General features: G+C 41.5%; 1 protein-coding gene across 1 annotated transcript in view; it reads left to right on the top strand.

Annotated features, from left to right (window-relative positions):
- RIN2 (Ras and Rab interactor 2) overlaps positions 1 to 25,667 on the top strand; it is a 113,416-nt gene extending 87,749 nt beyond the window's left edge. The window contains exons 8-11 of the mRNA XM_090285997.1: positions 14,474 to 14,779; positions 16,555 to 16,686; positions 21,098 to 21,261; positions 24,229 to 25,667. Of these exons, the coding sequence (XP_090142123.1) occupies positions 14,474 to 14,779; positions 16,555 to 16,686; positions 21,098 to 21,261; positions 24,229 to 24,552 (926 nt within the window). The 3' untranslated portion in view covers positions 24,553 to 25,667. The remainder of the gene's footprint in view (positions 1 to 14,473; positions 14,780 to 16,554; positions 16,687 to 21,097; positions 21,262 to 24,228) is intronic.
- The last annotated feature ends 450 nt before the right edge of the window (positions 25,668 to 26,117 follow it).

Raw genomic sequence — 26,117 nt, 5'->3', positions numbered from 1 at the left:
TTCTGTTCAGGGATCAAATTTGTTTTCTGAGGGTCCGGTTGCTGTCTGATTTTGTGCTGGTGTGTGATGTGACTATTGAGTGTTTTCTGAAAGTGGCTCTCTGCAGCCTGCATGTGTACAGAAAGGTAATTGTACTGTTTTCTAAGAGGCAGTGGGTGTTTTGTTCTGCCTTGAGAAGGCCCTTTTATTGAGGTATAACTTACATTCAGAAAAGTGCAGAGATGACAGTGTGCAGCTCAATAAGCAGAACTTGACCAGCATCCAAAAGACCCCTGCCACCCTTTTCCCAAAAGAGTAACCCCCTGCTGGCTTCTAATCTTACGGAATTCAGTGACACGGTTCTGGAGTAAGAAAAAAGGGGGAGAAGTTTATTTTGTGTACCTTTAAAATAAGTAACAGTTGGGAAGTCACATGAAAGGTGTTTTCTCTGAAGTCAAGGGGAAATACTTTCTTCATAACCTCACTAAGGTCTAGATTAGTAGTTACTTTTGCCAAGGAAAATTTGAATTTGGCAAGCAGTCTGCTTTTTCCAGGGCAAAGGTGTTGAAGGGATTTTTTTCTTTTTTAATTTCAGAAGGTTGACTCTAAAAGACTAATTTCAGAGAGCTCATTCACTGGGCAGCAACAGCCAAAATAGCTATCAAATATTTCCAGGCAGTTCATAAAGCTAAACACAGATTTCTTCTTTCTGATTGCGTCTGTTTGTCAAAAGTAGTAAACATATGTGGTAGAGAGCAGTGTCCCTGTCTCAGCCTCTGTCTCTGTCCCTCTCTCATTTAAGTGAGTTTCAGCAGCTCTTTGATTTTCTCACAGCGGAATCAAAGCCTTGTTTGTTTTCCTGTGGTTTGAGCCTGGGTCCATGGGGCGTGGTTAGAGCTGAGCTGTTGCTGAAGAGAGGATGGAAGGAATGTACTCTTGTGATGTGCCCTAGAACTGAAAAAGGCTTCAAGGCAAATCAAAATAACCACACAGACCATGTCTTTCCCCTCATGCCACTAGATCCTATTTCTCAGGGGAGACCAGCTCAGCTGTAATATTAGAAGGGACCCAGAACCTACACAAGAAGCTTCCCTCTGAGGAGGCCCAGGGGGAGAACAAGACAGGCGCTGATGTCAGCCCCGAGATATGTGGCAAGCATTGCCAACCAGCCTACAGAGACAGACAGGCTCCCAAGGGGACAAGGACCTTCCCTTCCTTCCCTGCTGATGTTGTAAGCACCAATCCAAGCACTGGTCCCAAGAAGCTCTTCTGCAATCTTCTTTTGAAGTGAAGTTCAGATATGTTACTTGCTCTTGGAGTGCAAGGCCTCATTTTCTCCAAAACAAATTTGCTGCCTCAGAAAAATGCAGCTTTTAATTTAACAAGAAGGAAAGCTGCCATCTATGAAGCCCATAATTTGAGCCAGGTGGCCCGTTCAAGTGATTTCAGTGAGTTCTGGCCTCACCTCTGCAAAGCTGGCATGGACATCATCCCTGTGGGGTAGAGAAAAGCAGGGCTTTGCCAGATGGAGTCGTTTGTCCCAAGGTCACACCAGCTAGTAACCAGTGGGTACAGCATTTGCACTTCCTCCTGTCCAATTCAAAGCCCATGTTCTTCGAACCTCACCCCCTTCTGCTGCCTACATTCATATTTTCTCATCAGAAATTAAGGAGAATTGAAAAAATGTTTCTACTTATATTACACACCTAAAACTAATAATTTTTATATATCAGTTACATTTCAATTAAAAATTAATTTAAGAAAAATTTTAAGTTACGGACAAAATTAAGGGGAATTGGAAAAGAAAGCTAACCCTTTGTTGAGGCATCTCAGCCTTTAAAGCTCTATATGGAGATGTGGCTATGACCAACCTAAGCATTTCCGTGCTTTTTTATTGGTTGGTTTGTTTGGGTTTTTTAAGCTTTCATGTTAAAGCAAGCACTTCATATCTGTTTCTTCCTCATTGAAACCATCATTCTGTTTTGAAAGTACAGTGAATATGCTGGGCTTTTGAAATTAAGAGGAAAGTGTACCAGAGCAAAGGGTAACCTAAGAAACTCATCACAAGCCCAGTTGGAGGGAAGGAAGTGACCCTAATTATTGGAAAGCCAATCCCCTTATGTGTACAAGTTACTAAATTAGGAGACAAGAAAATGGACTTAGTCTAGATGTCTATTTTTACATATTTCTAAAGGAAGGGCTCACTAGTTTACTACAGGCTATTTCATAACCAAGTCAACATTGGCACATTTGTATAGATATTATTCATGGCTTGCAAATTTATGAATGGAGACCAAGACATATAAAGTAACTTGCAGAGGGTTCTCCTGTTGGTAAGTAGGGGAGCCTGGGTTTACACCATGTCTCCTCTCTCTGTTGTCTGCTCATTTCTTACCACATCTCTCTTCCTAGGCAGCGGTAATTCACTTTGAATGCCCTTCAGAATCCCAAGCCTCAAATTTGTTATGAACAGGTGTCTACTAATGCTTGTAAGGCTTTCCAAGAATGCCAATTGGGGTTCTCTACTTTTAGAAAATCTAGTCTCATCCTCCTCTCCCACAATATATGAAAGACATAGCTCTGAACTAGGAAGTGGGGATTTAAATTTAAAGCATAGATTTACAGAATCTCCATCCTAAAGTTAAGGAAGTTGGAGGATTAGAGTCATCATTTATATGTGAAAAATGACCATACTGTGTGTGCAGTATAAGGAAATAGTACTAATCTCTCTTCTTCAGAGAGTGATTCTTGAATTACAAAGAGAAAAGCAAATTAAAAAACTGAATATCTCTTATCTATTGTCACTTTACCCATATGTTCTGTTAAGATCCTTTAGGTCAGCACTTTCTAGGTGAGTATGAAATGATAGTCAATCTCAAAAGTGAAAAACTGCCAACAAACAACAAGTGCTCTTGAGGATATGGAGAAAAAGGAACCCTCGTGCACTGTTGGTGGGAATGCAGGTTGGTGAGGCCACTATTGACAACAGTATGGAGTTACCTCAAAAAATTAAAAATAGATTTGCTTTATGACCCAGTGATTCCACTTCTGGGAACAGATTTTTTAAAAACCTGAAACACTAATTCAAAAGAATATATGCACCCCTATATTCATTGCAGCATTATTTACAATAGCCAAGATTCTAAAGCAGCCCAAGTGTACCATAAAAAGCTACGGTACATTTTTACACAATGGAATACTACTTGGCCATAAAAAAGAAGGAAATCTTACCGTTTGCACAACTACATCAATAGACCTGGAGAGTATTATGCAAAGTGAAATAAGCCAGTTAGAAAAAGACAAGTACCATATGATTTCACTTATACATGGATTCTAATGAACACAATAAAACCAACAAACAAAATAGAAACAGACTCATAGATACAGAGGACAGACTGACAGCTGCCAGAGAGGGGGAGTTTGGAAAGCTGGGTGAAAAAGATAAAAGGTATTTAGGGGAAAAAATACTCATAGACACAGACAACAGTATGGTGGTTATCAGAGGGAAAGCGGGTGGAGTGAGGTAGAAGAGGGTACAGGAGGGATAATTGGTGATTGACGGGGTGGTGAACACGCAATACAGTGTACAGATGATTTATTATAGAATTGTACACCTGAAACCTATATAATTTTATTAACCAATGTCACCCCAATAAATTCAATTAAAAAAGAGAAAACATGACTAGAGTCACCTTAGCTAAGATTCAGTTAAAAACTATCATAAAAAAAATACTCATTTTGAAATAGCTTTTGCTAACTTAAAAAATAACAACAAATGCTCATCTTAAAATTATTTGTAAAATAGAGAAATATAAAGAAGAAAATTAAAATCCCTGGCACATTCCATTGAGCTTAAGGAAAAAAAAAATGAAAAAAAGAAAAAGAAAAACTGGCACTCTAAATGGTTGTGCCCGATCATGGAAAATTTGCAGTGTGTTTAGATTACTCTTTAAAGCACTTCCACCTAACCCCTGCCAATTAGAGGCTCTTGAATAAGTATTAGTTGATTGACATCAGCTGCACTCTTTTGGTTGGAGAATGAAGCCAATGAGGATAAGATGTGATGAGTTCCCACGTAGGCAAGTTCTCTGCTCATTCCAGGGCCTCATACAGGGTGGAACAAGAGAAGGTTTACAGTTGTGAGTATGCGGAATTTATTCTTGTATTATTATTATTTATTGTATTATTTTTCATACAAACGGCTGTATTATGTTTCCCTTTGGGATGGTAATACACTTCCCACACACTGCTCCCCTTCAAAGTGGTACATGGAAGGACAAACTGATGCTTTAACAAAAAGTGTACACAGTTTGGGATCGTACTTAAAAGCCCTGGGATCAATAACTTCATCAATAGAGTGAGGTACACTCATTACTGGTGTGTCCCTATGATAGGCCTCATTATTCCAACATGTGTTTCTAATTGGTGAGTTTTTACATCATACCATTCTTGCTTCAGTCTTTTCCAAGCAATGGGAAAATGAGTCCAAAACTTCTGGTAGTAAAATCTCCACTTTGCAAAAGTAGTTGCATTTTTATGGTTAGTGTTTTGATTTTATTCAAGCAAAATAATTTTTATTTCTTATTTGATGTTCATCTTGGGAAAGTCCTCTATTTCAAGTCTTATTTCAAGAAAAAGAAAATTTCTGCAACTCCAGAAGTGTTACTAATCCCAGGTTTTCTATTTCACTCCAACTGCCCACCACAGACTATCAATAATGATATAAAAAGCCAATTTTTTGTATTCATAGAAGTCAGTAGTGGAAAACAACTTTTATTTTCATTAATTGCTATGTGCTAAAATGTGTAATTAATTATAGAAAAGTATCCTTAAACTGAATTCTCACATATTTCAAAGAGAACATCAAGTTACACATGCATTTGTTTAAATAGAGAAATACTGAACTGTGGGTAGACACCAAAGACCATAGCATGAGTAAGAAAGGGGGTTTGAAGAAGTTCCTTGAGTTAAACAATCGCAACTACTTTGCTCCAAATCGCTCTTTAAAAAATAAGTATGGAAGCCTGGCTCAAGCTTTGATATCTAGTGTGACTTGTTTTTAATTTTTATTGTAGTTTGACTCAATTCGTCAAGTTATTATCTGCCCTTTTTTATATAAATAGTCATTCTGAGAGATGCAACCAGAGAGGCATACTGATGCCAAGTTGCAATTAAAACTTTGGATCTGACTTCTGATCTAGTCCATGTGGCCTTCCCAGCAGGGAAGGAACAAACATCCTTATGCAGTTAACAAGCGGTAGAGAGAAAGGAGACAGACTGATCTTGTAGCATATAAGGAATGCCTAAATTATTTTTGAAAATTAGTTTAAAAAGGTAGAAGACCACCTCTCTTTCCATGAAGCATCACTTATATAATTTTTATTTCAGGGCATCAAAATTGGGTCAGTTATGTTATATCAAATAAAAGAAGATTTATAGCTCAGGAATTAAGTCTGCCCAGAAGACTGCACAGGAACTGTTAGCCCTATAATTCAGAGAGCCATTACTAACAAAGTGGGTTTCAGAGTGGAATCACAAAATAAGGCATACTAGAGTATTTTCTGACTATAGAAGCTTCATCTCAAGAAAGATAAGCACCTCCTAAGCAGGAAATATCACCATTACCTGAAATTGATACAGGAATTGAGAGCATGAGCCAGGGGACACTTGAAATGCTCCATTGATTGAAATGGAAGCATGAGAATCTTTAAGACTTTGACACATTTCCCAGTACTCTACTTCTGCCAAAAGGATGGCTCTGATTGGCTGTCTTGGTGAGGTGAGCATGGCTTGGAGGAGACCTCAAGGCCATAACCTTGTCTCACTTGTGCAGCCCCTCAACAGGGACCAAGTCCTGCAGGCATAGCCCTTGGCCTCTCACCTCAGACATGGTGTTCACTGCAGAGGTTCTTGATTGTTGTCCAGGCCCAGGGGCTTCTCTTAGAAACCAAAATTAACAGCCCACCTCTTGTCCAGTCAAAGATTATGTATTACATGTATACTGTGTTTTTAACAGGACTAAGTGAAAACCCCCATAACCCCCTCATCCATGTGTGGCTCTTGATGGTTTACAAAGCTTTTTTATACATAGAATCCCCTTAAATCTCTTTAATGCCTTGAGAGACCCCATTTATTATACTCATTTTTATAGATAAGGAGACAAAAGCTTACTTAGTGAGGTCAAGCCAAGATGCAAGTAAGACTGAAACCAACTCATGCGGCAGGCTTTTCTTACATCTCAAGTGGTGGCTACACTGCCTTTCTCGTTTATGAGGAAGGAGGAAGCCTGTAGAGGTGAAGTCACACCATAGCGGAGGATGCTTGGTCCACATGACTTAACATTAATGTTGTTACTCTGGATCACCAGCCCAAGGTCGAGTCTGCCAAGTTTCTGCTCTGTAAAATTCAAGGTCCTCCTGTTTCCATACTCTGCTCTTCAAAGCAAACACCTAAGTCCTGCCCATATTCAAGTGATAAGGATAGAACTAAGCTCCACCTCCTGAGTCCAGGAGAGCAACACAAATTATTTAGAATTTTTCTGTAAGGAGGATTGGTCTCTTTTCCCTGCCTTCTTTTTTACTGGCCTTTTACTAGAAGATACTGAAATTAGTTGATGGATGTTATCCATAAAATATTACATAAATATAGCCTATACTTTTTCATAATGCCCTTCCTTGAAGCCCACCAAAAACAAATAATGATAGAAGTGTAACAGAACCCTTGGGCTGCTCCAATTGAAACAGAACCCACGGGCTGTTTAGTTAGGGGCCCGAATTACAACTCTGAATACCAGAGTTTGGTGAAAAGGAAAGGAATTGTTTATTTACACAAAGTCCTGCCTCCCCCTCCCAGACCTGGCCAGCCTTAGGAAAGTCAGAAACACCATTTCCCTACTCCTCAGGCACAGTTCAGCTTTACCAGTAGCTGCCAATCACTCAGTTCTGATTGAGGAGGTCCTTTCTGTGCTGTGGTGCCCTCCAGCTCTCAATGCAGGACCGCCTGGATTCTCAGCCTCCTTGTAAACTGCCTTCTTCCTGCAAACCGCATGGATCTCCTCTCCTTCTCCAAGCAGCCTGGCGAGAGCCTCTTCTTAAAGCACCCTGGAGATCCCTTCTCCAAGCCAGATGGAGGGAGCCCACAAGAGCCAGAGAGTGAGGGCGTGAGGGCCAGAGAGAGCCTGAGAGAGAGAGCCTCCTAGAGCCAGAGGCAGCCCAAAACGTCCACAGCTGCTTCTCTTCCTCCCTGCCTCCTCTCCCCCGCGTCCTCTCACAGTGGGTGTTGCAAACTGTCCTGACCATTCACAGAACCCTACTTAGGTCTGTCTGCTTCTTGCCATACCAGCCCACAGTCCAAGATCCCTCCCATCTTCCTGAGTCTTAGAAGTAAAGCGGATCTTTGCAACAATGTTTCCAGCCACTAGCTCCAGGCGTGCAAGGGCATCCTGAAAGCTGCTTCCTGCTCCCTATCTCCCAGCCGAAAACTCTGGAGTTTGTTTTTGGACTCCCCTGTTTCTGTAACAGAAGAGAATCACTACCCAGTAGCTGTCGTCTTTATTTTGGTGCCATCTCTGCTGGGCTGGTGGGATCCTCCTTTGAGGATGAAGCGTTCTTTGTCATTTTATTTATGGACTGAAGTATGCATTGCTGACAATACTTAAAGCAAAGCCAGGTACAGGGCATCCCTGCAGGGCAACAGGGGACTCTCCAGGACTGGAGCTGGCTGTCCCAACAACACCTGGGCGATAATAGTGTCATCACCAGAGTTACACTTGCTGTATCCTGCAGTGGTAAGGAGAAGAAACAATTTTCACACAGCCTCCCAAAGGAAGGATTTGTAGTTCAACAGTCACTTTTAAGCACATGCTGCATGTGGTCCTTGGACTGGGGATTGCAGGTAGCTCACATCACACCCCCAGGTCTGGTGTTCAAAGGGCTTTCCCTGGAGGCGAGAAGTCTAGTTCTCTTAAAGTCAGTGCCATGGCAAAGGCAAAATAATGCTGCATTCACAGGAAGGGTAGGAGCCTGTGGAGGGGGTAGGAAACCAAGGCTTCGTGGGAATCCACATGGGGAAAGGCAAGGAGGCCACCAGACACAGGGAACAGCCTGTGGAAAGGAGCAGAGGGCACAGAAAACTGCAATACTGTAGGCTTCAGCAAGAAGACGGGCTGTTTGTGGGGTATGTGCTGGGAAGAAGGAATGGAATGCAAGGCCAGGGCACATTCCCAGGAAATGTCTGAGTCTTTAAGATAGTGGAGCACATTTTAGAAAGATCACACCAAAGGAACTCTAACAATCTCTGTAACTCAGACACCAACCAATGAAATTAGACACCGGCTATGAACAGTTGCAGACCAGTGTGCCTGGAGCTGGGCAGACATGTAGCAAGGACAGCAGCATGGCCAGAGCCCTCCCCAGCCAGCAGAGCAGAAGCAATTAGTGGTGAACCAGACCCACCCTTCACCCCACACACTTTCTCATCCAAAATGGGGCTGGGGACTCTCAGTTCCCATCACTCCGAAAGATACACAGCTGCCAAGGATGTTTGGCTCATCTGCGATTTTGAGCTGTTAGGGATAGAATAAGGCTGTGACAAAACATTCAGGGCAAGAAAAACCCAGAGGGCTGGACTTCAGATCTTCAGTCCTTGTACCTGTGGATGGGAAAGTCTGAGAAAGAGTAAGAGGGCACGAGAAAAAGAAAGATGTGCAGAAAACTAAGTGGCTTTTCAATTAATGTATCAAAGCACTTTCAGTTCCCATTTCAAACCAAGCAAACCACAGTTAACAGGAAAAAAAAAAAAAAAAAAAACCTGAATCACCAAACCGAGTATCTGTTTTCAAAGGCACACAGTACACATTCAAAAGGAACAGAGGGAGTCGATGGTTTTTGCCCAGTTTGTAAGGAGGATTAGCAAAGTGCTTTCGGCTGCCTGGGTGTCACATCTCAGCTATGCTGAGATGGGAAGAATCCGTTTCTCCACTGAGAGGCAGGAGGGTGTGGTGGTTTAGAGGAAGCCCTCAGGCTGGACTGCTGGGCTAAAAGCCCCAGCTGTGCTGCTGAGCTGTGTGTGCTTTGTCATGTCTTCTCATATCTGTGCCTCAGTTTCTTCACATGTAACATGGTGTGCTAGACACTGTTGTGCCTCCTCCACTGACACTCACTTACCTGTTTGATTTCCAACTGCCAATACCTGCAAAATGTTACCTGACACTTTCTTGTGCCACCAGGATAGATGGAAATGCCCTCTCCAGAGTTCAGAAGCAGCCCCCAAGCAGGGGCTGTAGGGAGCAGGTGTATAAATGTTCCAGCTGCTCCCAGTGATGACTGGCTAAATAAAACACACTACATTGGCTGCCTTCCCTCTTATCTCATTTTGGCAGTCCACTACCAGTGCTTCCTGGGCTCACCTCCCAGATGAACCACTCATATTCAAGTCTTTGTCTTAGGGTCAGCTTCTGAGAGAACCCAAACTGAGATAAATAGGGATTATGTACTCATCTCAATCCAAGAGTTGGAAAGTATGTAATAGTGCTTGGAACTCACTGAATACCACACAGTGTCAGTTCTAACGCTTAATCCAAATATATAGCCAAAGGAAAATATGTTAGCACATAAACAAAAATCAGTTTGCCCTTGTGCAGAGGGAGGCCCATCATGCCATCTCCTGACTTGTTTGTGGTAGGAACAACCAGGCCTATGTCTCATCTCCACTATCCCGGGAAGTCACTTGACTGCTAAGCCTCGTGCCCAGGTGCATAGTGATGATGACACTAGTTCCTAATTCAAAGGGTGGAAGTGAGGATTAGCACCTAGTTGTCATATATGTATATAGCCCCCTTAGAATAGGAACTGCACAAATAGATGCCCAATAAATGTTAGCAATTATGAATGTTTAAATTTCACTATTTGAGTTCCCATCTCTTGTAATGAGCTTCTCTTTTTACTACTTCTTAAAAATTATCAGAATGTTAGAACTCTAATAAACCAAGAGGCCATATGACCTAGCCTCATCTTTTATCTTTTATCACGTAACTTTAGGTTGTAACCTGTACGTTTTGAATACTATGTTGTTTAGACTCTGGGTTCTGTTAGAGTCCTCTGGAGAGTATTTATGTTTGTTTTCTTTTGTTTTAGCAATCAATCAGGTTCAGACTGCTAGTTCTGTCTTGCCTTCTATAGGCAATGATTCCAATGGCAGTTCAGAAGTTTGAGGCAATGACAATGAGTGTTTGAAATGAAGTGACTTGGCCAAGGTCACTTAGAAAGATAGAGTTGGGCTGGCTGCCAGGCCTCCTGTTCCCAGTACTTTCTAAGACACGCACCTTCTCTGGACTTCACCTTCACCTCTTAGGCTCTCACTTGCCCCTAGACAGCATTGGGTAACCATGATCCAGTCTTGTGATGACTCCTTGTCTAATCTCTGGCCTTTTCTGGAACGGTGCTGTCAAGTGGAGTGAAGCAAGAGGGAAAAGGCTCTGTCTTCCATTCCTAATAGGGGATTGATCACTCATAGCACAGGAGGGAAACACATTTAACACTTCTTACAAATAATCACATCAGGTCTCATTAAGGCAAGAAATATCCAAGCAATTGCCATGCTCTTTACCATCCCCTCTTACACATGAACATGGGGGACAGTTGATAGCATCTGTATAAATATTTTCAGAAAATTTGTTTTCAGTTTTGATCATTCAACTAACATTTTGTTTCTGAAATTTACAATACTATAGCTCAGACAATTCTCTAGTATTTTCTTGTTCCTCAGTGGATAAATACATTTCACATAACCAGGTTTCTTGGGTTTGAATTCTGGCTCCCCCTCTTACTAGTTGTGTGGCACTGATGTCTTTGGGTTTCAGTTTCCTCATCTATAAAATGAACTCCCATGGGGTTTGTTTGAGACCTGAAGAGTCAGTGCATGTAAAGTGCCTAAAATGGTGTCATTATTCTTACAGTGTGAACTATTCTGTTTTCTAGGATTTAAAGCAGTCAGAGGTAATAAAGAAACAACAGATAGTGATTTATAAGAAATGTGAGCATTCTGGCTTATTTTGTTTGTTTGTTTGTTTGTTTTTTTGAGCTAGTTCTCATTCTGAAAGATTTTTTGTTCCTTTTGTTTACTCAAATCGTTTTTCCCTATTTCTTCATGAACAGAACCTGTTTTTCTTATTGGAGAAAATCAGCTGGGTATCAGGTCCTTGGGCTTTAATATTCCTTATATTTATTAAGGATTTGGATAGGGAGAGGTTAGGGGTAAAGTCCTGAAATCAATGCAAAGACAGCAGTCTTATTTCTAAATAATGCCCTTTAAAAATAGACTGAAAAAGCAAATCTCTCTATGGAGCATGCCCTTGCCTTTTCCTACCCCCTTCCTTCCCCAAGGCGAGCTCTCTCTCCCTTTCTCTCTCTCTCTGTCTCTGTCTCTCTCTGTCTGTCTCTGTCTCTCTCCTGAGCTGCAAAGGCCCTTCTTTTGCTGCAACTTGTTTCCTCAACCCATTTCTTCTACAACTCAAAAAAGAAAAAAGAAAGAAAGAAAGAAAAGAATAGACTAAAAATATCTAAGACTGGGTTTCAAAAGACTGGGCACTTGGCAATGGGTCCTAGGTTTCAACTCTTAAGATTTCCACAACCCCATTCATGGATAAGGGTGAAGTTTGAAGCTGAAAGCGTGCCTAAGGGGCCTGCTCAGCTCGCTGGGAATGAGCTTTCTTTCAGTCTTCCCCCTGGGAACATACAGTACCTTCTGGAGATTCTTTGTGTTAATGCTTTGGCCCAGAAATGACCAGGCTCACTCTGATGTTAAAAGTTGCCCTTGGTATTCAAAGAGAAAATCCCAGGCTTGTCTCCAGTTGTTTCTGGTTGTTTGATTTACACATGGTTATTGAAGTTTAAATATCTTAAGTACTCAGCTGCACCAATTTTCACGTGTGGCCATACATAGCCAACACTCAGACCCAGATGCAGAGCATTTTCACCCCCTGGAAGCATCTCCCACGGCCCCATTTATCCCTAAGGGTCACTGCCATCCTGACTCTGTCATCATAGACTCATTCTCCCAACTACTGGACTTCATATGAATGAAATGTTAAAGGAGATCCTCTTTTACCCTGGCTTCCTCAGCACAGCATTGTATCTGTGAGATTCATCCCACTGCATCTGAAGCAGAGTGTGCTGCTTTCCATGGACTGAGTCTTCCATTGTCTGAATTCCATTGTGCAAATACATCCCTGTATCTACTCCATTGGGATAGGCTTGTGGGTTGTTTCCAGTTTTTGACTATTATAAACAATGATGCTATCCACATTCATGTGCAGTCCTAGTTAATGATTGACATGGCTTCCTTCCCCCCTTGGTGAACTCATTCTAAGAGTGCTCACTTATAACCATGAATGTAGCTTCTGGAACCTTTGATAGAGAGCAATAAACTAGTGAATGTTTATAAAGCACTTCAGAATTAAGAGATCATTTACTTTGAAAAGTAGTACAAGTAGTTGTTTTAAAAGTTGTGCAGCCTGAAATAAGCCATTAGACATCTCCAAGCCTCAGTTTCCTCCTGTATAAAATGTCCGTAATATCAGTATTACGCAAAAATAATACAGTTATAAAAATTAGGTGACATAATGAAATAAAGCACATAGAGCCCAGCACAACTAAGTACTCGGTGTTTTTCATCATAATAAAACAGATAAAGTCAAAGATGGTGTGACGTAGCACAACATTATTAACACAGTATAACCAATGGCAACAAAGCCAAATGTCAAGTAAAAATGTTGTTTTTCTTCTTACTTTATAACCTTTTTTGCTTCGACCTAAATTTCTATAGTTAAATAAAGCTCTCTAGTTAAACAAAGAGATCTTCTGGATAGGATATGGAGATGGAGAAACAGAGAAAAATGGGCAGGGGAAGTGGATCATTGTGGGATTAGCATTAACTCTTGGCATCCTTTTAACTTTGGGTTATGGGAAAGTTGTTTTCAATGTTTGTGTGTCTGGCTTAGATTTCTCTTTGTCCTTGACCTTTTCATAATAGGTGATAATTTGGATTCAGAGTGATCTGGTCCAGCATCAGGAATTTCAAAGGCCAGAGAGATAACAAGTATTCCCAGTCTTATAAGTAAGCAGACCCCATGGGCTTCCAAAACAAAATCACATTAAAGTGTCAGATATTAGGTGTAGTTACTATCTAGGTAGCTTTGGTGAGAATGTGCAGACATTTGAGATTGAAAAGTTGATTTTGAAAAATCGAAGAGTTTATTATGGTATAAATCATCTTCAGTCTGGATTCTCAGATCTATGGTCCTGGTCATCTTACTGTCAGTCAAGAAAGCTACTCCACTGGGCAAGGAAAGAGGGAGAAGGAATGCATCCCACACCTAAAGGTGTTTCCTAACTGAACAAAAATGTACTTCAAAAAATTTTACTTACAGAAAATTTGCAAAAATAGTACTAAATCCCGTCTGCCCCTTGCCTGAGTTCCCTAAACATTAGCACTTTGTCACCTTTGTATCGTTCTTCTTTCTCTCTGTTAACACACACACACACACACACTCAAACACACCATTCTCTTTCCTGAACTCTTTAAGAGTTAATTGCAGACATTGTGTCCTTACCCTAAGTGTGTATTTCCTAAAATCAGAAACACTCTGTTACAAAACTGCAGTAAAATTAACACTGATTCAGTGTTAAAACCGTTACCTAATCTGCAGACTTCATTCAAATCTCATCTAATGTCTCACTAATGTCCTTTATAGCAAGCGGAATAAAGAGTTATTTTTTGGTCCAGAATCCAATCTAAGATAACATGTGTATTTAATTGAATTTATTTCCTTAGAAAAATACTTTAAGTGATCTTGAACCCTCACTATTAGAAAATCCTTTCATTAAAATAACATTTGCTTACCTGTCAATTCGATGATCAATGGGATAAATAGTTCAAAAGAATGCCTTCTAAAATATGCACCTGAGCCCCGGCTGGTGTGGCTCAGTGGATTGAACACCAGCCTGCAAACCAAAAGGCTGCCAGTTCGGTTCCTAATCAGGGCACATGCCTGGGTTGCAGGCCAGGTCCCCAGTTGGGGGGCGTGTGAGAAGCAATTGATTGATGTATCTCTTGCACATTGATGTTTTCTCTCCTTCTTTCTCCTTCCCTTACCCCCTCTCTAAAAAATGTAAATAAATAAAATCTTTAGAAAAGAATAAAATATTTGCCTGAGCTCATGGGGGAGGGACGTAAAAGTAGTTAAATATATTTAATTGCATTGATTGCATGCAAGAGAAACTAAGAATTCATCAGGGAAGATTTTTTTCTTCCTGGCTTTACAGAAGGAAAGGTTGGAGTGTGACAGTGCTGCTAAGTTTTGTTGGGTGGGGGTGCAGTTATAACTTGTGTGCCCTCTAACCAGCACCTAGAGTTGCAGATGTCCATTCCGTGAAAGCAGATCTGCGTTTCTTCTTTCTTCAGACAATGGTCACAGTAGCTGCACTTTCTTTGGCAGATGTGGTGTTGGAAAAAGCCATGCACAAGTGCATCTTGAAGCCCCTGAAGGGGCATGTGGAGGCCATGCTGAGGGACTTCCACATGGCTGATGGCTCATGGAAACAACTCAAGGAGAACCTGCAGCTCGTGCGGCAGAGGAATCCACAGGAGCTGGGGGTCTTTGCCCCAACCCCTGATTTTGTGGATGTGGAGAAAATCAAAGTCAAATTCATGACTATGCAGAAGATGTATTCTCCAGAAAAGAAAGTTATGCTGCTGCTGAGGGTCTGCAAGCTTATTTACACTGTCATGGAGAACAACTCAGGTGAGGCTGCCACTTCAGGGCCAGTGACCAGGCCAGTCACAAGTCGGGCTTTCTGATTCCCAATATCTCTTCCTTTCAATCTCTTGATTTCACCAAGCAGCTCTCAAAAATGCAAGTGTTATTCTAGTGTCTGGAAAATTAGTTGCATGCAGCAGATTAATAGCATCAAGTAAATAATCGAATGAGGGCAACAAGATTTTTGTGATACCAGTTTATTAAAGATTTAGTGCAGAGTAGTAAATACGTACTCAGTCTTTGGAGTCTGAGTTTAAATCCTAGCTCTATGAATGAGTTAATTAGCTGTGAGACTTTGGCCACCCTACTTCACCTTCTAAGATGCAATGTCTGCACGTGTTGTTGGATTTGACCCTTTCCTTCATAAGGTGGGTGTTAGATGGGACGAGGACCGCATAGCTCCAAGCACAATGGAAATATTAACAATAATCATTACTACATTTTGGTCAGTGAGGGTTTATGTCAATGGTCTACAGCATATGTCAGAAACTTGGAGCATTCGATAATGGTGCAGTTTTATTACAGACATTTCATTGGCTCTTCCTTCTTTTCCACAAGCTGAAGCAATGTAACTGGAATTCACAAAAGAGTTACAGAGTTGGGAAGTAAACCCTAGCATTTCCCCTGTGTTGCTTCTTATAGATGGTAAAGTAACTATGACTCATAGATAGTGATTGAGCTCTGTGTCATTCTTGGTCTTCAGGGAGCCTATTGTAATTCCATGGATGAGTACTACCTTCTCTGAGTGAAACTGCTTCACAGGGAAAACACAGGCCCCAATAACCACTCTGAGTAGCCAAAAGTATGTGTGCATTCAAATTGTTGAGGAAAGACATTAATACATGAGGTCTTAGGCTAGCAATGATAGCATATGAACATTACCTCTTAAATTTGCTGGCATATTTCACATATAGAAAATATATTTTTGTAGTTCATGAAATCATTTATGAAAATATCTGCACTGGATTATGTTCTTCTGAAGCACAGTTTCTCAACCTCAGCACTAATGACATCTTCACCAGATAATTCTTTTTTGTGGGGGCTATCCACTTCCTATACGGAGTTTACCAGCATCCCAGATGCCATTTGCATCCCACCCTCCAATCCCAACAATAAAAATGTCTCTAGATAATGCCAGTTTCTCCTGGGAAAAAGAATCACCCCTCATCCCTGTTGAAAATCACCACTGTAATGAAAAATAGCAGTAAATACTAAAATCTTTTTGCCATATATTAATCATGTGTATCTATTCTACATATGCTGAATTAGCACATTTAAATAAATTGTATGCTCGCCTTGAGCAGAACAGTTTTTATTTCTGATTTGAGTTTGGTCTTCTCGTAATGTTAGTTATTAACTTGCACAGAAAGCAGTAGGAAACAAGACACAAAGGCTTTACATAATAAGAAGATACTTTATAAATTGGTCTGTAATATTACTGCTGAAAATTAAGCTATTTAAAAGTACATACTATGTCCTATTGCATAATTATGTAACTCACAGCACTGGGGGGGTTCGTCTTTCCTGTGTTCATTGACCCATAGATGCTCATTCTGAAAATGTGAGTGAGGGCTGGTCTGAGACGTGTGCAGTGGGGAGGGTTGTGGGTACACAGGATCCCAGAAACGCCCACCTCTGTTTATCAATAGCACATTTGCTGAGGATGACTCCTCGCTATCTAATAAAAGCAGCAAGTAGGATCTGAAAGAAAAAAATGTTGGTAAAAATATTCTTGTCTTCCCCTTCCCTCCTAATCCCAGGGAGGATGTACGGTGCTGATGACTTTTTACCTGTCCTGACCTATGTCATAGCTCAGTGTGACATGCTGGAACTGGACACGGAAATCGAGTACATGATGGAGCTCTTAGACCCTACACTGTTACATGGAGAAGGTAATGTGCTTTCAGAAAAGTGGAAGAACTGGGTGCTTTGGGGGGGTTTTGGTTTTTGTCATTGAGATGAAGTTCACATAATAAAATCAACTGTTTTGCAGTGATCAATTCAGTAGCATTTCGTACCCTTACAATGTTGTGCAATACACCACCTCTTATCTAGTTCCAGAAATATACCCCAAAATAAAACCCCATTCCCACTAAGCAGTTATGTGGGAGCTTTATTAAAATCCTAAGGGTTAAGTCCAGTTTTAATTTAAAAGAATTCTGAATTTTTTTAAACTACAAAAGTAGTACATATTCATTGTAGGAAATTGCAAACATCAGAAAAACACAGAAAGTGTAACCCTGCCATAATTATGCTTTACCGAGATTGGTTAATTGCAATTTTAAAATGTTCAATAGAATAAATGCTGTGTTGAAAAAGAAATGGTTTCTTTGATGTCAAGAGGAAGTTGAAATCAAACTTTTGTTAGAGAATATTTCTAATGTGAGAAGAATTTCTGGCTGTTATATCAGTGGAACAGATGAAGGCCTGTCTTTTGTTTTCATCATTTAAAGAAATTTTTGTTTTCAGGATGAAAACAGCATTGATTTCCTTTTTTATTTAAAAAATAGGATCTGCTCATTGTTAAAAAAATACAGTGGAGTAAAATCTGGGCAGTTTGCTTACAATTTATCTTTTTCTTTCCCCATATTTTTATTGCTGTTCTATTACTGTTGTCCCATCTTTCCCCCGTTGCTCTCCTCTGCCCCGTCCACCTCCCCCCTCTCCCACAGTCAGTCCCCACCCTGTTGTACATGTCCATGGGTCACTTACATAAATTTCTTGATTAGACCCTTCCCTTCTAACTCCCTTCTCTACCTCCCCCTTCCACTCCCTCCCCCCACCCCTCTGGTCACTGTCTGTTCCTTGTTTCCATGTCTCTGGATCTATTTTGCTCATTTGTTTTGTTAATTAGGTTCCTGTATTAGGTGAGATCATATGGTATTTTTCTTTTGCTGACTGGCTTATTTCACTAAGCATAATACTCCCCAGTTCCATCCATGTTGTGCTTTCAATTTATCTTAACAGTTCAGTTTTCTTCTTGTGTGTGTCTGACCCTGGCATGCCTTAGCAGAAATTCCTTCTTCTTACACATTGGTTAGGTATTTTATCATGGAAATTTGGATGCTTGTCATCATGGTCACAGCCTTGAAAAGCATAAGTAACTGGGACTGTTCTATGAGTTTGTCTTTTTTTTTTTTTTACACATGTTAATTTAAGTAACATAACCAACAAACAAGTCTCTAAATCTGTAAGACTGTCTTATTGGGAAGAGTTTGTCTTTTTAAAGGAGAACAAATCAGGGCCTGTGCATTGTGAATCCTCTTCATCCATTTTCATGTTTCCCTATAAGAACCCAGATCGACCTTGAGTGCTGAATTATTGCATAGACCTTTTTTTTTTTTTTCTTATCCCCATTGAATTTTAGTCCCGGCTTGAGTATAAAGGTCCAGGAATTGATAGGATTCCCCAGGGAGTGTCCAACTTGTATTTTCCCTGAAGGAAACTTAAATGTATTGCCTGCCACCCAGAATGTGTTTCTTAGTCCCCTATTGCTTGGCTTTCTTATTGGGTCTGCCCTCCCCCTTGGAGCCCATAAGGTGCAGCCTCCACCTTTCTAGGGTTACTGCTGACTCAGGATTAGTGATGATTATCTTTTCTTCTTGTCCCCCCACCCCACCCCAGACAGATAGGAATGAGCCTCTTTCATTCTTTTGCCCTCTCACCCATTTCTCTCCTCTCATTATTATTCACAATCTGAGCCACCAAGGCTTTCCCTCCCTGCTCTACCCTGGGATTTCACAGGAGAGGGGGAGGGGTATGGATTTGTCCAGTGACCAAGAGAAGCATACAGGCCATCATTATTACACTTTTCATCATTATTATAATGTTGCATCATTTTTATAAATTTTTATGCATCTGGGTATTTTTTTAGCTTCAATCATTTAATTCTAGTAATAAGTATGTCAAATTCTTGGGACTTTAGGGAAAGGGCATGCCAGTTTCACTCAGAAAATTACCATTCTGTTGCTGACACTGTGTACTTAGGACAAACATATGCTTACATCTTGTGGCCTGAGGATCTAGACAGACACTTCCTGCCACCTTTCCTCTCTTTCCCCAGAGGAGGACACTGACCTGGACACTGTTGATAACAGATGAGCAGGTTGCTGTCCTCACCTCCAGAAATCACACATGAGAGAAACACAAGGGCCCAGCTAGTGAACATATAGAGCAGCCTATGAGCTCATGCTTAAACTAGAGCTTGCTTCCACTTAACTCCATCTCAGGTTGCTTGGCTACCTTCCTGGGGAAAGCAGGGCAGCCAATCAGGTTGGCTGTGGTTACAGACCAGGCCTGCACTCCAGTGAACTGAAGCTATGCAGACCAGGAGAAAGAAGTAACTGAGCAGAGAGCTTCATCACCACCCAGCCCTCCACAGCCTGCCCCAGGCCCTTTTTGGTTTGCAGGGCAGCAGCCCACATCTCTTTTCTGCTGTTTAAGCAGGTAGTTTCATTACCAAAAAAGCATCATAGTACCCCACTTAAGTGCACAGCTCTTGTGGTAGGGTTTTAGTTTTGCTGAAATGTAAACCTTCCTCTAATTGCATACACATGTTTCAAACTGTGGTCAGTTTTGTGCTTCCATTCCAGCATTTTGTGTTTTCTTTTTAGTGGTCTGAACAGATCACAGCTATGGAGTCTAAAATTTGATGCCCAAAGGAAACACCCTCCATCCCAAACTTGATTATAACAGTCCCTCCAAGTCCCACCTCTAATACTAATACCTCTTTCCTGAATATTTAAGTCAATATTAATTTCTCCTAAACTTCTGTGTAGCATTTAAATGTACTGCTGTGTTTCATGGTCGGTCGTGTGCTGATTTGTTCTTGGGGCAAATATTTAGTAAAAATCAGCTACTCACAGCTTTGTCCTGGCATGTAGAGCTGCCCTGGGGAACTTACCCTCTGCTGGGGGTGGGGGGCAGTTGAACTATTCAAATAACTCTGAACAAAAAGACTGACATGTGATGTGTGCATGAAAAGTATATTGCTCAGAGTGGCCTAGATGCTGCTGCCATCATCTGAAAAATAACCCCCAAATCTCTGAAAACCACAAAGGTGTGTTTCTCAAGTTATATGCCCACTGAGATTCACAGGGGGCCCTACTCATTTCTCAGATGGTAGACCAATTGCCATCTTGACTGTTGTCACTTGTTGAACAGAGAAAGAGTTGTTTGGGATCTTGCATTAGCAGCTAAATACTTTGGCCATGAAAGTGGCACAAAATTGATTAAACCACAACTAACTTCTGATTCTGCATGAATAAACTACCAGTGTTCATGTCCTAAATTTATAGACTTCAGTAGAGCAGGGACTCAGACTCTACCTCTTACAAACCCACCCCTTGCTCTTGGGCTCATGGTAGAGATTCTATCACATTTTGACGAAGAATGTCTCAATTTAAAATGTGGGTGCCCAGTTAGGGAATTTTTAATCAACTTCCAGGGCGCCCGCTAGTGGTTTTATAGCACGGTGCTTGCAAGTTCCTCAGAAGGCACCAAATTATAGTTGAGAACAAAACTGTGAGCGCATTTCTGTGTACCTCACAACGTTGTAGTCTTTTAACACTTTACAAGCCTAGGAAATCATTACTAAATGCACCATCAAAGGGACATTACTTGCTTTTCCTTGTAAATTACTTTTTCCTAAATGTGTCACCTTAGTTCCCAAGTAAGGGTAGGAAAGGGAATACGGAGGGAGAAATTTTGAGGAACCCATATTATTTCAAACCAAGTTGTATATTGTGCAGTCCTTTCAAAGCGTATACCTTACTTAAAATTTAGAAAATATTAATCCCTTAAAAATAAAAAAGCACCAAAGAAGGTATTGCCAGGAGATGTGTGGTCTCCTGTTGCTAAGGTAAATGATTTGGCTTCAGAGCTGTTGACCTTGCCCCCTACACATGCCTCCCCACCTCCCGAAGGCCTCAACAAAAAGGCCTGACCTTTTCTGGCAAAACATTTGCACGATTGCACTTAAATAGTTTAGAGATTTCTATATGTCTCGCCCATTGGAATGAGAATCCCATCAGTGAAAACAGGGTGTTGTTGGCCAGGGCTGCTGGTGTCCGGCGCTCACGCCGCTCCCCACCAGCACAGGCCTGTGTCACCAGTGTGTCTGTGGGGTGACTGCATGAATGGACAGGGAGGTGTGAAGAACGTGCTCTAGATGCATGATTCTGGGGTCCCACAGGAGACACATTTGGGAGAAATGGGGAAAATGCAAAGCGCAGCCTCTACAAGTCCCCTGATTTATCACCAGAGTATGAAACCCTTTGCACTCACTCTTACTGTCCTTTCTAGGAGGCTATTACTTGACAAGTGCCTATGGGGCACTTTCTCTGATAAAGAATTTCCAAGAAGAACAAGCTGCAAGACTGCTCAGCTCAGAGACCAGAGACACCCTGAGGCAGTGGCACAAACGGAGAACCACCAACCGGACTATCCCCTCAGTGGATGACTTTCAGGTATGTGGCCGGTGATGGTAGGGGAAGGGATAGAGGAGAGGAACGCTGCTTCCTTTGTCCTCCATGAGGGCAGAGCTGGCTCTCAGGGTGCCTGAGGTTCCCCCTTTTGTCAAATCATCTGGTGAAAGAGTTATTTTTAAATCACCCTCTGACCTTGTTGTTTCACTTCTCTGTTTTGCTTATATTTAAAATATATATGTGTGTGTTTGGCCCAAGTTTTGCTGCCCTTAAGGAAAAAAAGTCAAATTAAGGCGGGATTTCTCCCAGAATGTTCAGCACAGATGCTGAGCATCTAAGCACACAGGAAGCCAAGGAGGAAGCTCTTGGCACAGGTGATGGGTACTTTATTTCATCAGAAGATGCAGTGCAAATAGCAGTGTTAAGCACTGCAGTCGACCTAATCTCTCTGAGAAGAGGGAGAGGAGCAGTGAGGCTATCCTTCCTCCCCTTCCTTTTTCTCTACCCATCCCCCCAAAACAGAAGACCCCAGAATTTCAATGGCAGCATCAGCTCTGGCAGCCAGTCAGGTCCTGCCTGGGTCCCCATCTGGAATTTTCTATAACTGGGAGTTGGTGCCCAAGAATGTGAGATTCCCAAAGAGCTTGTTTCTGAAAGAGGAGAAGCAGATTAGGGCTATAGAAATCTTTACCCAACATAAGCCTTGATTTCATAGTCTGTGAAATTATGAGTAAGCCTCCGAGTCATATTTTGAAAGTTTCAAATCAAATTGTAAAACCCAACTGCATCTTGCTTCTATGTGCCATACGGTAAATTTTTAAGCAGGGTAGATTTGTCCACGTCCATATTCAGATTCACCTTCCTTGCCTTTTCTGCCTCCCAGCACTCTGAAAATATTCAAAGGTACATTTGGTTCACAGTCAGCCCTTCTGGAAAGGCAAGATTATCAAGTTCTTCTCTAAGATAGCAGTGGTCTCAGAAATTCCTTCCCATGTACATAAATAGAGAATCTAAAAGGCAAGACTGCATACTGTGTGCTCCCCTGCCCTCTTGGGCTGCTGAAGAGATGTCCATGCGTTAAGGATTTTGCATACACAGACCCTTGGGATACTGTGATTGCCTGTACCAGGAAGAGACTCCTATGCCATAAACCATCTGAGGAGAGGAACAGAAGAAATGAGAAAAGCTCATTCTTCATCTCTCCATCTGCCACCAGCTCCTTCCTCCTGTCCCCTGTCTCCAGCTGGAGCTTCTAATCTGGAGACCCCCAGAGGCCACAGTTACCCCTTCCTTCTTCACATCCCTTCCCACTGGCTCCACTCACCCCGGAGATGCACCCTTTAGAATATAACCCAAGAGGGGAATTGCCAGCAGTCCATTTGGGTATGAGAACAAAAACTCAAACACAAAATTCCACTTAAATCATGGATCACAGATGCACACACAAGTCTCTTCACATTAAAGGGGCAGGACACCACAGTGGTGAAGACACTGGAACATTGGGTCTGCCACTCACTAGCTGTGTGGCCTTGGACAAGTTACTTAGACTCTCTGTGCCTCAGTTTCTTCACTAGTAAAATGCAAAAAACATAGCCTTCTTTCACAAAGTTCTCTTTAGAAGTTAATGCATAACTGGATACCAATCCAAGTATGGGCCAAGTGTTTGGTGGGGGGTTGAGATGGGAAAGGACAAGGTTGGTAAATTGGAGTACGTGTGTTCACTAAGGAGATCTAATTCAAGCATGTCAGAGTTTCTTACCAGTGCAGAGCTCATTATCTTTTCCTTTGAAGGAACTTCCCCTTCTAACATCCCAATAAAACCTCACGTGGGACCCTAAAAAGAGACCACCACTTTTCCTTCACTCCAGAGTAGGGTTTCCAGACTTAGAAGAGGAGTATGTTTTATGTCTGAAAAATCAAACTTAACTGAGTGTTCTCTATTTTATCTGGTAACCCCACTCCTGAAGAAGAGGCAACTGAAGAAGTTATCCAGGGTCACAAAATCTCAGAGAACCTGGTATGAATGTAGGATTCTTTATACTTCATCTGGGCTTTGCGTCTGTGAGATGGAAGGCTCATTGTACTTCATGATGGCATACACCTGGCACTATTCACTGTGCCAAGCCTGCAAACATCTCCTTTTGTTTCCGCAACACCATTTCACACTTAATCACCTCCATCTCCAAAGACCTTTAGAAGAATCAACATTTTTCTCCTGTTGATGTTTTCCCATACTGTACTCAGAGCCACATGTATTAGATTAAACCACATGAAATTGCCATTTGGAGAGGTTAAAAATGGTCATATCTTGGCAGCATCTTGTGGGCTAACCTAACATTATTGCCTTGCTTATGCCTCATGAAAAGTCGTCCAAAGTGAGTACAATATGTATTTTTGTGTCTTCTGCTGACTCCTGGTTCAGGCTCTTCTGTTTAGTTTGTTTTTCAAGCTGGGAATAAACCCAGTATTGGATCTAGTTCACAGTCTTCGCCAGTATTTCTTAAACCAGGGTTTATGAAGGACACTCAAAGATCAGAATAGCTGAATGAACTTCCTGTTCCTTATATTTGTAATGAATTAAAATACAGCCCTGGCTGGTGTGTCTCAGTGGATTTAGTGCTGGCCTGCAAACCAAAGGGTTGCTGGTTCGATTCCCAGTCAGGGCACATGCCTGGGTTGTGGGCCAGGTCCCCAGTTGGGGACACACAAGAGGCAATCACACATTGATGTTTCTCTCCTCTTTCTCCCTCCCTTCCCCGTTTTCTAAAAATAAATAAATAAAACTTAAGTAAATAAAATAAAATACGGCCACTCAGTCCATATAGTTGTTCTCCCCACTGTCCAGATTTAGCCCAGCCCCTTTCCTTGCACTTGGAGGCCTCGTGTTGTGACATTATACATCCTGAGAAGCCAGAACCTGCAGTGGTTTGCATCTCATCACACTCACTTATTGCTGCTCTGTCTCATTTCCCTCTTCTCACTCAGCCCCACCTCTCTTTCCACCTGCAGAATTACCTCCGAGTTGCATTCCAGGAGGTCAACAGTGGCTGCACGGGCAAGACCCTCCTTGTGAGACCATACGTCACCACTGAGGAGGTGTGTCAGCTCTGTGCTGAGAAGTTTAAGGTGGAGGACCCTGAGGAGTACAGCCTCTTCCTTTTCGTTGATGAAATGTGGCAGCAGCTGGCAGAGGACACTTACCCTCAAAAAATCAAGGCTGAGCTGCACAGCCGGCCACAACCCCACATCTTCCACTTTGTCTACAAGCGCATCAAGAATGATCCTTATGGCATCATCGTCCAGAATGGGGAAGAAGATCCCACCACCTCATAGAAGATACCTGGGACTTCCCAGCAGTGCATTCGAAGGGGGGTTAGGAACCTAGCCTTCTGGCTTCCACTTGCTTGTGTTTGAAAAGCAGTCACCTCCTTCAGGCTTCTTGGTTCAGTGACTAAGCAATTCACAGGCCAGCTTGGCCAAGGGCATCTCTCGCCACATTGCCCAAGGGAAGTAGCTGAGGCTCATGAAGCGGTAGGGTTCTCCTTCAGAGACGGAGAATTGCATTTGATGGTCCAAGGGTCCTAGGATTGTTTGCCACCTACCTGCAGCCAGGGTCTAGGTGAACTCAGAAGTATGCATATGTGCTGAATAGACAGTTAAGGTACAAGCTCTTCTCTTGAATTCAACCGCAGGTGTTTGACAAGATTGGCCGATGCAGTGCATCAGGTACCTCTCAGCTCTTTGGATGGCTTCTTTCACCTTTTTCTTTCTTTTTTAAAAAAAATTTACAAAAAGCCTTTGTGTTTTTATATATTTCATAGAAATTTTTATAGCAGTTGCAGGTAAACTGTCAGGATTGGTTTTTAAAATATTTTTGTAACTTTAAAATATTCTATAATTATGCATGTGATTTTAACATTTAATATTCAAAAAAAATCTCTTGCTGGATTTGAGAGTATTGCATTTTACAAGTCTCTCTTCTATAACTGGATGTTCTGGCAACTTTGTGGGGAGAGACTGCTGGATTTCTTAAAGTGATGTATTACTGACACTGGCCTTTGGAAATCTGATGTACTGTTACCTTGTTCATGCTCAGTGATATTTGCTGTCTTGTGTTTTAACCAAATGATGTTGAGGATCAGGAGAGAAATGAATGTAGAGAGAGATCGAGAGAGAAATACAGACTCTAACAAAGGACTAGGGAGTTAGTCTGCTGGTTCAGACTCCTTGAAGAAAATGGAAAAAAGTGATGGAAGGAACTGTTCATGCTGAGACTATTGTAAATATACAGTGAGATTTGGCTAAATTTGTCCATGTTCTTTGCTTTTGGAAATCCCAGGAGAAAAAATAATAATGATAACTTTTATTTTTCTTTTCCACATAAGTCAAAACTAATAGCATCAAATTATTTGGGGCAGAAACTCAGTAATGTCTACTGTGACTTTCATTGAGTTAAATAAGATGCTGTTTAGAAAAGTTTGCAAATGCACCAAAAAGGCCATCTGAATTGTAAGAACGTATGATGAAGTAAATTTATGTTTTGTGAAACCTAGTTAGGGGTGCACAAAGTATGAGGGTCTTGTATCAATGTAACACAGGTAGTTGCTAAAACATGTTATTGTACTGTGTAAGGATGCGCAGTCATCTAATTTGATTGGCTTTGTACCTTGTTTCTTTGTTAGCTTTTGTGATACATCCAGAACCCTCAGCACATACTGTGTTGTACTTCCTTTTTGTAAATGATTTTTAAGTGGAATTTTGCACATAATACATTGTAATACTGTATAATAATCATGTGTGAAAATAATTTTTGAAATATTCTTTAGCTGTCTTTCTTCTTTGGGAAGCAGAACATAGTGTGCACTACATAATGGGATGTTAATCTGAAACCCAAGCCA

Source organism: Furipterus horrens, unplaced genomic scaffold (assembly GCF_987537825.1).
Source record: "Furipterus horrens unplaced genomic scaffold, mFurHor1.1.pri manual_scaffold_8, whole genome shotgun sequence".
Lineage (NCBI taxonomy): Eukaryota > Metazoa > Chordata > Mammalia > Chiroptera > Furipteridae > Furipterus > Furipterus horrens.
This window is presented reverse-complemented; position numbering and strand designations above follow the sequence as displayed.